Source organism: Staurois parvus, unplaced genomic scaffold, assembly GCF_062004578.1.
Source record: "Staurois parvus isolate SC_StPar_1 unplaced genomic scaffold, SC_StPar_1.0 ptg000799l, whole genome shotgun sequence".
NCBI lineage: Eukaryota > Metazoa > Chordata > Amphibia > Anura > Ranidae > Staurois > Staurois parvus.
The window spans coordinates 738,494-752,533 of record NW_028318595.1 but is presented as its reverse complement, the minus strand read 5'-3'; the positions used below and the strand labels follow the sequence as shown (position 1 = coordinate 752,533).

Sequence of the window (14,040 nt, the reverse complement as noted above, 5' to 3'; positions counted from 1 at the left end):
CCACTTGGACCCGTTTCCGAGAGGGAAAAAAAAGACTGGGAGCCGCAAAACCATTGCAACATTTAAAACAAATCCGACACTGAATATATTGCAAAAAGCGCTCTGGTCACGAAGGGGGTTTAAGGGCCCAGTAAGCAAAGGGTTAATCAGGGCCACAGTGTATCGTCATAATCACAATCATAGCCTTAGGTCAGTGGTGGGCAACCTTTTTTTTCAACTGAGCCAAATCTCGCCAAAACCACGATTGAAATTTATTTTGAGAGCCACATTTTTAAAACTGAAAATACATCCCCCATAGTAATTCATCCCCCATATAGTAATTAATCCCCCATAGTAATTCATCCCCCATATAGTAATTCATCCCCCCTATAGTAATTCATCCCCCCTATAGTAATTCATCCCCCATATTAAGTCCCCCCTGTGTCAATTCACTTACCTTTGCTCCGCGCGTTCCTCTCGCCGTGCTCCCGCGCCGTTCCGGTGTAGCATGACAATCTGTCTCCTATGAGGATCTGTCCCCCTCGACGTATCTGCGCATGCGCAGTTTCAGGCATTAGCAGCCGATCGGCGATCTCCGGCACATGCGCAGATACGTCGAGGGGGACAGATCCTCATAGGAGACAGATTTTCATGCTACACCGGTCTTCAGGGCGGACTGTGAGAGGAGCCTAGCTCCGCGGGCCGGATTAAAAGGTCCGCCGGTCCGTAGTTTGCCCATTGCTGCCCTATTGCCTGTCACCTGGTGGGCAGTGTGCTCCGGAGCCGCAGCCAAGGTGAAAAAGAGCCGCATGCGGCTCTGGAGCCGCGGGTTGCCGACACCTGGGCTAGACACTGCGCCTGCCCTCACCAGGAGGGAGCTTGATTCCTCCATGTGCAAGGGGCCTTACAGCTAAGGCATAACGGGGTGCACCACCATTGACTGGAGAAGCAGAAGACTTAGCAGGGCATCCCTCTGCTTACTCTGCATGCAAGAAACTTGATTAGCTTCTATTCCTGCCCCTTCCTCTTCTAGGCTAAATGCTGCTGTATAGTGGATTGCTGAAGGGTGATATCAAACTAATTGTATTTGAGGCCTCATTCCCACAGGTGTACCTCTTTGTATACCTGTGTGAAGGGCCATCTATGCCTGCATGGGATGCACAGGTTGTTCTATGCATCCTCATGCATGCAGTCTTCTTTATGGCTATTGGGATGCAATGGCTGAACAGACACAGCCGTTGGTCCCAATTTGACAGCCATGCAGGTAAGGGTGCAAAAAAAGAACCACAGCGCCCAGGACCACCTTCCTACCACACTCTTTAAGTGAAATGCCGCTGTGCACAGGTATAGAGACCACAAAATTATCAACTTAAAAAACAGCACAAAACACAAACTACCTCACCCCAATCACTATATGTGAACAATAAGTAACTTTATTCATTAAATAATATTAATAAAAAATTGCAATTTAGTATAAGTGTCACAAAAAAAATATATATTAAAACAAAAGGTCCAGTGACTGGGGGCGAAATGCGTTGACGTACTTCCGGCTGGCCGTCCCAACGTCCTGCGTCATTTCCGGTGAGTGGAACGCACGCGGAGCGGTGCGTTTCAAGTGGCCATTTTGCTCAGTGGAGGAGGTTTTCTTTGAGGTCTGTCATCCTGCTGTGTACAAGGCTGTGAGGTCTTGCTACAGGAATTGTGGAATTCGTTTTTATCTTCAATAAATGCTGGTTATTACCTTTTTAAAAAAATTTTTCTTCCTGGAATCCGGTGGAGTTGGCGAGGGGAGCAATTGGAGGAATATCCATATCTTTGAGGTGGCAATAGTTGGGGGTTACAAAGGGGGTCCAGGAGCCCTAATTAATCCTGAAAGGCGTTATACTCACCAAATATCTGGTGAGTGCGGTTCATGTTGGTTTTGCACTGGTGGATGGTGGAAGGATCACGATTGGCACTGAAGATTCTTAATGAAAATAAAAATTTTTTGTGTGGGGCACTGGACTTGTTTTTGTATGTGTCACTGGACTTTTTATTTTTGTATGTGTCACTGGACTTTTTATTTTTGTATGTGTCACTGGACTTTTTGTTTTAATATATATATTTTTTTGTAACACTTATACTAAATTGCAATTTTTTATTAATATTATTTAATGAATAAGTTACTTATCATTGTTCACATATAGTGATTGGGGTGAGGTAGTTTGTGTTTTGCGCTGTTTTGTAAGTTGATAATGCAGGTAAGGGTGCTTGTCCCTAAACACACACTGTCTGCATTCTGCAGCACGCACCTGTTCGACTGTCAAATTGGGGCCAGCGGTTACGTTTGTGCCCCCATTGTTGGTGTCGGTGGGAGGAGAAGTTTCCTATTGTTGGTGTCAGTGGGAGGAATAGTGTCATAAGGGCAAGCAAAGGGCCACATATGCAGTATGGAGACCCCTGTTTTATATGATAATGACATTGGTTATATTTTCTCCACAGTGTAGGGGAAGAGAAGAAATGCAGATATTTGTGGGTATGGGATCCCTTTATAATAGTATTGAACACAAGTGGGATATTCTATGGGCACAGATTTGTCTATACAGTGGAACCTCAACTTACGAGTTTAATTCGTTCCGTGGTCGAGCTCGTAATTTAATATGCTCGCTCGTTAAATCAATTTTCCCCATAAGAAATAATGGAAACGGCCGTAATCCATTCCAACCCTCAAAATGGCACCTCATATTTTTCATTTTTCTTGTTATTTCATAAGGAAAAAAGCTTTTTACATAACAAATATTATATAAAAACAAAATAGAAAGAAAATATGAAGATATGATAAGGTTGTATACAATTTACTTACCTTGGAGATGATTTTTTTATTTTTAAATGTTTTCTTTTAGCTTAATTCTCATCACTCTCTTCACTTTCACTAGTTCTTGGCCTTTTTGCCACACTTTGCTCACTTTGAGCTGAAGGCCTTTTCTTAAGAAACATGTCTAAGGAAGTCTGTTTCATTCTCCCTTTGAAAATGTTTCTGAAACGACGTAGGCACGTGTCGTTGAAAAGCTCTGTCGCACGACTCGTTGCAATTTTTTCAGGATGGTTCTTTTCAACAAAACCTGCCACCCTCTCCCACATTGCCAAAATATCCTTGAGGTCTTTTGTACTGATTATCTCCGGCTCTGTCTCCTCTCCCTCCGAAGTAGCTTCAGTTAATGCTTCTGTGTGCCGTTGCTCTTGTAACTCCTTTAACTCGTCAGTCATAAGTTCCTCGGAGTGCTCCTCAACGAGTTCCTCGATGTCTCTTTCATCCACCTCCAGACCTATAGTCTTGCCAATGGACACGATCTCTTCCTCCACTGGCTCCTCTTCTTCCTCAATCTCAAACCCTTCAAAATCTCTTTCAGCCACATTTTCAGGCCACAGCTTCTTCCAAGCAGAGGTCAAGGTCCTTTTCGTAACCCCCTGCCAGGCAATATCGATGATTTTGAGGCCTATTGCTATGTTAAAATGCTCCTTCCAAAACTCTCGAAGGGTGAGGTTTGTGTTCTCCGTCACCTCAAAGCAACAGCGAAACAGGTGCTTGGTGTAGAGTTTCTTGAAATTTGATATTACCTGTTGGTCCATTGGCTGGAGGATAGGGGTGGTGTTTGGAGGAAGGTAGAGAACCTTCACAAAATTATACTCGTCGAGTATTTCTTCCTCGATCTGTGGTGGATGTGCAGGAGCATTGTCGAGGACGAGAAGGGCTCGCAGGGGCAGGTTGTTGTTCTTCAAATATTTCTTCACCGAAGGACCAAACACAAGGTTTACCCAGTCGATAAAGAACTGCCTGGTGACCCACGCCTTAGGGTTTGCCCTCCACATAACATGGAGTTTCTCCTTTATTATCTTGTGTGCTTTAAAGGCTCTGGGGTTCTCCGAATGGTATACGAGTAGCGGCTTTATTTTGTAGTCGCCACTCGCATTGGCACACAGGGCAAGGGTCAACCTATCCTTCATAGGTTTGTGTCCTGGCATCCTCTTCTCCTCTTCGGTGATGTATGTTCTCCTCGGCATCTTCTTCCAGAACAGCCGTGTCTCGTCACAGTTGAAGATTTGCTGGGGGATGTATCCTTCTTCCTCGCCGAATTCTGCGAAAGTTTTCACGAACTCCTCTGCTGCCTTTACATCAGCACTTGCTGCCTCACCATGCCTAACAACGGAGTGAATCCCCGTCCTTTTCTTAAAATTATCAAACCAGCCCCGACTGGCTTTTTAAGGATTCCTCCTCCGTTGAAGTGCCTGGGGTTTGCTGTTGTAAATCTGAAAAAATACTGCGCGCCTTCTCGCAGATTATTCCCTCAGTGACGCTATCTCCGGCAAGTTGTTTTTCCGTCAGCCACACCAACAGCAGATTCTCCATCTTCTCATGCACATCTGTACGGCGCTTTGAAATAATCTTGACACCTTTGGCTGGCTTAATTTTCCTTAGGGACTCCTTCTGCTTTAAGATGGTGCAGATCGTTGGCGTTGTACGGTCGTAGTGCTTGGGCAGTTCCTTTACTCGCATGCCTTGCTCATGCTTCTCGACGATTTCAAGCTTTATTTCGAGGGACATCATCCTCCTCTTCTCGGTACTCTCACTACCACTTGTTTTCTTTGGTGCCATGGTTACAACAAAGTTAGAAGTTGGGATTTCACAGAATATCACGTGTAGACAGCGAGAGAGAGAGAGGGAAAGGCTCGGAGATGGGATGCTGTGACTCATACCCTCTGAGCTGCGCGCGCCTCGAAAATATACACTTAGAGCTACGCGCGCCTCGAACTCGTATCTTAAAATTCTGCTCGCGTGCTGAAGCAAAAAATCGTCCAAGCGACTGCTCGTATCTCGGAAAACTCGCACGTTAGTTCACTTGTAGGTTGAGGTTCCACTGTAATTTAGTTCCTTCACTTTTTCTTGTCCTAAAGTGGAAGAAAAGGCAAATCTTAACTAACTCTAAAGCCACATTCTAAGCTTAATCTATCTAGCCCTGTAAAGAAAATAATCACTATACTTACCCTGTTCTGCAGCCGCTCCGGTCCCACGCTGAGCTGTCAGTGGTGGCTTCAGCATGTAGAAGTGTGCAGGAGAGGCAGCCAAAAACGAAAGCCCCATAGCAACTCTATGGGTGTGTAATGGAACCAAGCCAGTCTGCGCTTGGGTACTTTTGTTAGAATACAGCTTCCCCGTCAGAACACAGACAACAGATACCACAGCTGACCATAAAAGACTAGACGACACCAGTCTGGAAGTAAACCAGAGTAGATTAGTTTATTTGAACACAGATACAAGATATATACACTCAGGGGACAGTCCCCCCTTCCTGCATAATGACACAGGGCGGGGCAATCTACATTTGGTAACAGGAGACACACCAACAGACAGTCCCATCAGGAAGGAGGGCTGCTGGAGACACCCCCCCCCCCCCCACCAAGCCAATACCCATAAACACATACATCCCATAATAGTTTGCTCCCAAGCAAGACATGCAATAGAACAATGGGATGCAACCACATGGCATTAAACAATCAACAACCCCCCACCCCAATATTAGGACAGATTACCCTGTACCCATAACAGGCACAGGGTGACTTACACATAAGAGAGATATGGGGAGCTGAGACAGGGGTCTCCCCACCTCTCCAAAGTGAGCTGTGTTCCATGGGCCCCCCACCCAAAGTGACTCCCGTCCAGGGGCGGACTGACAACTCATGGGGCCCCTGGGCAATAAGGGATCATGGGGCCCCTGTGTCCTCGCCCACACCCAAAAAAGCCAATGAAAGGTACCCAGGGCATCTCATGGGGCCCCCTACTGACCCTGGGCCCTCGGACAGTGCCCGAGTGCTCGAATGGTCAGTCCGCCCCTGCTCCCGTCAGTGTGACATCACTTCCCAGGCATTTTGTAGCCGTTGTGGGCACACAGGGCACCCCTGGAGATCGGCCTGGAGTGGCTGCAGAACAGGTACAGTGGGGAAAATAATTATTTGAACCCCCTGCAGATTTTGTAAGTTTGCCCACTTACAAGGAAATGAAGAGTCTATAATTTTTATCATAGGTGTATTTTAAAGTATAGGGACAGAATATCAACCAAAAATCCAGAAAAACACACGATACAAATGTTATTAACTGAGTTGCAGTTCAGTGAGTAAAAGTCTTTGATCCCCAAGCAAAACATGACTTAGTACTTGGTAAAGAAACCAATATAACACATGGCTCCAAAAATAAGAACACAATGCTAATCTCATGAACTGCAGCAGATGTTTTTGTTAAAAATGTAAAGATTATTGTATAGTAAAAATATATATTTGTATTAATGCTGAAATCAGGAATGTTTTTTTTTTTCTTTTTTGCATAGTTGCATTGGTCCAACTTTGACCAATATAAGTATACATATGCCATGCCTGACCAATCCCTATGGAAGCAGAGAATCATGTAGGAGATGACGGCACTACAGTGATCCTTGTTGTCTTCTGGATCCTGTGCCTTGCTGCATAGTAAACGGGATCGACCGTTGTGCCTTGCTGCATAGTAAACGGGATCGACCGTTGTGCTTTGCTGCATAGTAAACGGGATCGACCATTGTGCCTTGCTGCATAGTAAACGGGATCGACCGTTGTGCCTTGCTGCATAGTAAACGGGATCGACCGTTGTGCCTTGCTGCATAGTAAACGGGATCGACCGTTGTGCCTTGCTGCATAGTAAACGGGATCGACCGCTGTGCCTTGCTGCATAGTAAACGGGATCGACCGCTGTGCCTTGCAGCATAGTAAACGGGATCGACCGCTGTGCCTTGCAGCATAGTAAACGGGATCGACCGCTGTGCCTTGCTGCATTGTAAATGGGATCGACCGCTGTGCCTTGCTGCATTGTAAACGGGATCGACCGCTGTGCCTTGCTGCATTGCAAACGGGATCGACCGCTGTGCCTTGCTGCATAGTAAACGGGATGGACCGCTCTGCCTTGCAGCATAGTAAACGGGATCAACCGCTGTGCCTTGCTGCATTGTAAATGGGATCGACCGCTGTGCCTTGCTGCATAGTAAAGGGGATCGACCGTTGTGCCTTGCTGCATAGTAATCGGGATCGACCGCTGTGCCTTGGAGCATAGTAAACGGGATCGACCGTTGTGCCTTGCTGCATAGTAATCGGGATCGACCGCTGTGCCTTGCTGCATAGTAAACGGGATGGACCGCTCTGCCTTGCAGCATAGTAAACGGGATCAACCGCTGTGCCTTGCTGCATTGTAAATGGGATCGACCGCTGTGCCTTGCTGCATAGTAAAGGGGATCGACCGTTGTGCCTTGCTGCATAGTAAACGGGATCGACCGCTGTGCCTTGGAGCATAGTAAACGGGATCGACCGCTGTGCCTTGCTGCATAGTAAACGGGATCGACCGCTGTGCCTTGCAGCATAGTAAACGGGATCGACCGCTGTGCCTTGCAGCATAGTAAAGGGGATCGACCGTTGTGCCTTGCTGCATAGTAAACGGGATCGACCGCTGTGCCTTGCAGCATAATAAAGGGGATCGACCGTTGTGCCTTGCTGCATAGTAAATGGGATCGACCGCTGTGCCTTGCTGCATAGTAAACGGGATCGACCGTTGTGCCTTGCTGCATAGTAATCGGGATCGACCGCTGTGCCTTGCTGCATAGTAAACGGGATGGACCGCTCTGCCTTGCAGCATAGTAAACGGGATCAACCGCTGTGCCTTGCTGCATTGTAAATGGGATCGACCGCTGTGCCTTGCTGCATAGTAAAGGGGATCGACCGTTGTGCCTTGCTGCATAGTAAACGGGATCGACCGCTGTGCCTTGGAGCATAGTAAACGGGATCGACCGCTGTGCCTTGCAGCATAGTAAACGGGATCGACCGCTGTGCCTTGCAGCATAGTAAACGGGATCGACCGCTGTGCCTTGCAGCATAGTAAAAGGGATCGACTGTTGTGCCTTGCTGCATAGTAAACGGGATCGACCGCTGTGCCTTGCAGCATAGTAAAGGGGATCGACCGTTGTGCCTTGCTGCATAGTAAATGGGATCGACCGCTGTGCCTTGCTGCATAGTAAACGGGATCGACCGCTGTGCCTTGCTGCATAGTAAACGGGATCGACCGCTGTGCCTTGCAGCATAGTAAATGGGATCAACCGTTGTGCCTTGCTGCATTGTAATCGGGATCGACCACTCAGCACAAATCCCATTCAGAAAACACCTTGCATTTTTCTCAAAAGCATTCTCTGATTGGACAAGGTAAAGCAATATCACCAACCTGCCTATCCACTTTGTCCAATCAGAGAACACTTTGCATTCATTTAAAAAAATGTCAGTGCTCTGTAACTGGGAGTAGATGTCACCTTTACCATAGTGATGGCGTGCTCTGGTGTACGCTATCACTATGTGAAGAGAGAGCTGTACGGGACTCCGGGACCAGACAATAATGGGTTTATTTGTTTTTTGTTTTTTTTAACAGAGTACCCCGTTAGAGAACCAAGGACTATAAGGGACACTTTCTCCACTAGATTACGATAGAATGTTTTTGTGGTGGGGGGCTACAGGGACCACTATAGAAAAGCTGTAGGGCACCCTCACAATTTCTGATGACAGCTCTAGCCTTAGTGCCATTGTTGTATTTCTCTTAAACATGAATTCCAGGCAGGGGCGGACTGACCATTCGGAAACTCTGGCACTGCCCAAGGGCCCGGGGTCAGTAGGGGGCCCCATGAGATGCCCCTGGTACCTTTCGTAGGCTTTTTTGGGTGTGGTTTGAGTATGGGTGTGGACACGGGCCCCATGATCCCCTATTGCCCGGGGGGCCCCATGAGTTGTCAGTCCACCCCTGATTCCAGGCATGGCTTATTTTTACAGTTACACTGGGTCAGCTAGGACCAATGTAACTACAGTATGTATATACCGGCCGATGCCCCTGGAAGATGGAAATCACTGAATTAGACACTGCTACTCCAGTGATCTCCACTTGCTTCCAGATTTTGCACTGAGCGGCTGGTCTAATGTATTGCTAATATAGGAGGTTGGCCGCTTGGCACGGGCGCCATTCAGAGAATGCTATGCATTTTCTCAGTGAATGCAAACCGTTCTCTGATTGGACGGGGTGGAGAGCATTACATCACCGCCAAGCCTCTCCACCTCATCCAATCATAGTTACATTGCTGGACCAATTTAAATATTTAAAAATATACCATGTCTGGAATTCTTCTTTAATATACGAGGGGCGACTGAAAAGTTCTCGGCCTACCCATGAAGCATTTGTCTTAGCCCAATTTTATTTTTGCTACTCATAGTTCATATCTTTGCAAGGTTCCATACCAAATTTCTCACAAATAGCCTTTTCTGTGTTTCAGTTATTGAAGACCGAAGCTCAGAAGGTCATCATTGTCTGAAAGATGGAGAAAGTGAGCAAACGTGCTGTTATCCAATACCTGCCATCTGTTGGGTTTGTTTTCAGCAGTCAACATTCTCAGAATCCACCGACTTGACACCTTGTGCATGTCCAGCACTACTGTTAACCACTTCAAGTCCGGACACTTTTACCCCTTCCTGCCCAGGCCAATTTTCAGTTTTCAGCGCTGTCACACTTTGAATGACAATTGCGCGGTCATGCAACACTGTACCCATATGAATTTTATTGTATTTTTTTTGAGACAGATAAAGCTTTATTTTGGTGGTATTTATTCACTGCTGGGATTTTCATTTTTTTTGCTATATAAATGAAAAAGTCCAAAAATATTTAAAAAAGTGCTTTTCTTATGAAATTTTGTAAATAAATAATTTTCTTCATAAATCTTGGCCAAAATTTATTCAGTTATCTTTTTAGCAAAAAAAAAGAACCCAAAATTAGTTTATAACCAAAAATTATAATTTTTCAAAAAATATTTTTACATTTTTTTAATGTTATTATTAATGTTTTTTTTTACATACTGTCACCCTAGCAGTGTCACCATGGTGACACTGTACTACTTGTGGGGGGTGATGAAGATTTTTTTTTTTTTTTTTTCACACTGATTGCTTTACACCCATAAAGGCTGTAAGAGCAATAATTTCTCATTCTCTCTGGCTGCATTCTTGCAGCCATTGAGAAATACTGTGTGAGCTGTGATTGGTCACAGCTTGTCACATGGTACAAGGCTGTTGTGAATAGCCCTGTACCATGTGATCTCTGTGATCATTCACAGATTTCACACGTAGTAAGCAATGATGTCAGAAGTGACATCTTGTTTACCACTCTTTATGTGATCACTGATTGGCCAATCAGTGATCACTGATTGGCCAATCAGTGATCACTGATTGGCCAATCAGTGATCACTGATTGGCCAATCAGTGATCACATGATCGGGACCTCACACAGAGGTCCCGTACAACGATCAGTGTTCCATTGTGTCAGGAGGATACAGCGGGCACCGTATCGCGATGCTGCGTACTCCCAGGGAGCTCGCACAAGCAGGGGGCGGGGAGGCCATTTATATACATGGGCCGGACGGGAAGTGGTTAAAATGTGTCCAACACGTTCCTGGGATATTCCCACTTTCTCTGCGATGAAACGTTCTGTCACACGCCTGTCTGCCGTTACAAGATCCTGGATTGCTGTGATGTTTTCCTCCATACAGGTAGTTGCTGGTCTTCCACTGCGAGGGGCATCTTGGACAGAGGGGTTCCCCCTCTTGAATTCCACCGCCCACTTTTTAACAGTGGAATAGGAAGGGGCATCCTCCCCTAATGTTTCCATCATGTCCTTGTGGATGTCCTGTCCACTCATTCCCTTTTTCAGCAGGTATTGGATAACAGAACGTTTGCTCACTTTCTCCATCTTTCAGACAATGATGACCTTCTGAGCTTCAGTCTTCAGTAACTGAAACAAATAAAAAGCTAATTGTGAGAAATTTGGTATGGAACCTTGCGAAGATATGTACTATGAGTAGCAAAAATAAAATTGGGCTGAGACAAATGCTTCATGGGTAGGCTGAGAACTTTTCAGTCGCCCCTCGTATTATAAAGGAAATATTCAACAATAAAGATGAGATCCCTTTATTCTGGCTGCATCGGGTGGGTTCAGTGATCTTGATGATGTAGCCCCTAATAGTAGAAGGTATCAAGTGTCTCAGTTTGCTGGCAACCATCCAAAACAGAAAAAAAAGTTTGCTCGCTCAGACGGGCAAGTCCAATAAAACTGGATATCCTCAGGTTGTAAAAGACACCTTCGTGTTGGAAATATACGCAGTTACAGTAAAAAGTAGTCCTCTTTGGTCCATGAGGTTGTTCAGTTTGGAAGATGAATCCATCTTTGATGAAAAGGCTGTTCTTCGCTGTGACACGGTTCTGGAGCTTCTTCAACGTTCCATGTTGCGGTTGCCTGGCAGACAAGAAGAAACTGCACCAGTGTAGTTAAGTAGCGCGTTGGCTCGGGCTTTTCGGATCGAATGTCACGACTTCCATGTGACTTAAACCTGTGTAAATACAAATGAGAAATGGAATTTTGCAAACTTCTTGGAAGATCTGCTGACAAAATAATCAGATTAAAATCGCCCTTTACAAAATAAATATATTGCTTGATATTTAGTCTCGCTGGCAGAGCTAAAATGTTTTTTTTCGTTACCTATGTGTCTCCTGGCAAAAAATTTAACATTTTCAGTATTTGAACTAAAATGCTTGGATTGGTGAATCTGTAAAAAAAAGTTTTTGAGAAGTGATTTCTGTTACAGCAATAACAATGATCATTCTTTGCCAAAACCTAAAGCTGAACTCCAGGCAAACATCTACAATTTGAAATACATACTGAATATGGGAGCTGTTTTACCAGTCAAAGGATTTTCTATTTCTCTTCAACCAGTTTTGGTATTTTCACAGCTCAACCACACAACAAAACCCTGTCTGGCAGAGAAAGACACCTGATATTCCTCAACTACAGTTTAATAATACAGGTCTTGTCCCTCCCTCAACCTTTGACTGGAGATTTAAAGGAAAAGCTGCAGACTGATGAGATTATCTCTCTGCTCACTCCTCCTAACAGCATGCTCCTTGAACTGATTGGTTCCATGTGCTGTTTCTCCCTCTCTGTCTGAGCTCTGCTGTACAGGAATGCAAGAGGCCACTATCAAGCCACATATAGGTACTTATATTGCTTGCCATTGCATGTAAACCATAGCTATAGTTGCTGTCCCAGAAATTGTGCATGGGAAGGTTTTTGAAAAGAGACATACTTTGTTTCTTACCTTCCTGTTTGCAATACCCCCCCCCCCCCCCAAAAAAAAAGATTCCCAAAGGAAGAGGGGTGGGACATAAAGCAGAACTTCCCCTTTAGAGTGGAGTTTCACTTTAATATCTGCTTGGAGGTCAACTTTACCCATGTGGTTGCAGAAGTTTATTGGTTTTCTACCTTCCTGATGCAGGTGGACTCAAGTGTGGCACCTGACGTCATGGCCGCACATAACATGCAGTGAAATGTAATGCTACGGAAATCTGTCAGACATTGCAGACGTGCAACAGGAGATGGTCAGAGACTACAGGCACGCTACAAATGATGGACAGAGAATGGGGACTTGCTGTTGGAGTAGTTGGAAACTGGGGAGTCATAGACTAGAGACACATTATATGAGTTTGCTAGAGATACTGTTTTTACAGCACTTTTATAAATCAATACTCCCACAATGTGCTCCCTACAGCCTCCTTAAAACATTATTTGTGCAACATATGATATATCTTCCAGCAGACTCATTGTAAAAGATTAGAAGGAAAAAAAGGTAAAAGGGAATAGGCAGCACAGAAAAAAAGTGAGAAACACCATTTAACCGTTAGAACCCAGAATATCTTTTTCTTCACTGACCTGAGCAAGCACCTTGGCAAGGTACTGATTGCAGGGACCCCGAGGGCCACACAGTAAGTAGCAAAGGACTGATGAACTAGTAGTTTAGGTGTTCCATTAAGTGTTACTGCCACCTAAAGCCAGCCATTGAATCTCAGCCGGGCCGGCTGAGATTCGAACCATCTATGAGCAGGCTGATTGTACCCATCGATTGACTTGGGTACAACCAGAATCTCAGGTTTTTGGCATGTAATTATTGCCAGCAGCTATAGCCACTACCAATAATCATGGTGGTCTCCCAGCATGGACGGTTCCCACGCCTCCCCACCAGGGGAGCACAATAGCTTCGGCAGGAGGGATTTCCCCATCAACTGCATTGAGCCCATGGTTGCAGGAAAGGAAATCGCATCATCTATGGCCTGACTAATCATAATTAGGGTGTGTGTCTCATGGCCAAGTTTAATTTCCCCAAAATGTCTTTGTTTTGAGATTATCTCATAATCCACTTGGCTGTCATACATGTGATCAGGCTTCAATACTTCACTGACCCAGAACAAGTACAAAGCTCAGGAGTTCTGACTTTAATTTGCTGCATTCTTGTTTCTGAGTTATTGTTGTCCAAATGCAGGCAGGGAACTATCATTTTCCAAAGGGTAGTTGGGTTGAGGATGGCTCTGGATTCAAAAAAGTTTTATGGATCAGAAAGATCTCAGTCTCTACTATCAGAATGGATGGAAGTCAGTCTTGTGGCATAAATAGAGTGACTAGGCTGATCCTTAGGCCACAAGTACCACCTACCACTGGGGGACCTTGGGTGAAAGCTTGAGGTACAGAAGTTAATGGAAAGCCAAAGCAACGGGTCAGTCAGACAATCCATTGTGGTAAAATCTTAACCATACCTAATCTTCTGATTGGTCCATTCCTTTGGTGTTCCATTATCTTCTGTTCCTTTTTTACACCAATGCAGGAGAACAGTTGGGAAACAGGGACAGAGCGTTGTCACCCCATAACAGAAAGTTCCTGAGCAAGGACCTTTATGGAAGTATTTTAATTGTAGCTTCAAATTTTCATATACTGAAAATTACTTTTAAAATTACATTAATATGTTAAAGCTGTTATAGGATTTTAGTTGTTGGGTTTACATATCCTTTAACTCAAGTATATAGATATTTGAAGGATCTTCTAATCCACTGGAGCTTCCTCTTTAACCTGCATTCTTTGACCTCGGACCTCTGCCTTGTTTTATGTAT

General features: G+C 45.0%; 2 protein-coding genes across 2 annotated transcripts in view; both read right to left on the bottom strand.

Moving 5' to 3' along the window:
• Nucleotides 1–4,195: 4,195 nt before the first annotated feature.
• On the bottom strand, nucleotides 4,196–4,612 carry LOC149444217 (putative CENPB DNA-binding domain-containing protein 1). Its single transcript, XM_089654781.1, has one exon. The coding sequence runs from the start codon at nucleotides 4,610–4,612 to the stop codon at nucleotides 4,196–4,198; it is 417 nt and encodes a 138-aa protein (XP_089510907.1).
• A 6,388-nt stretch (nucleotides 4,613–11,000) lies between these two features.
• The window catches only part of LOC149444216 (mitogen-activated protein kinase 12-like), a 56,831-nt gene continuing 53,791 nt past the window's right edge, over nucleotides 11,001–14,040 (bottom strand). Inside the window, exon 12 of the mRNA XM_089654791.1 lies at nucleotides 11,001–11,435. Coding sequence (XP_089510917.1) covers nucleotides 11,374–11,435 — 62 coding nt within the window. The 3' untranslated portion in view covers nucleotides 11,001–11,373. The remainder of the gene's footprint in view (nucleotides 11,436–14,040) is intronic.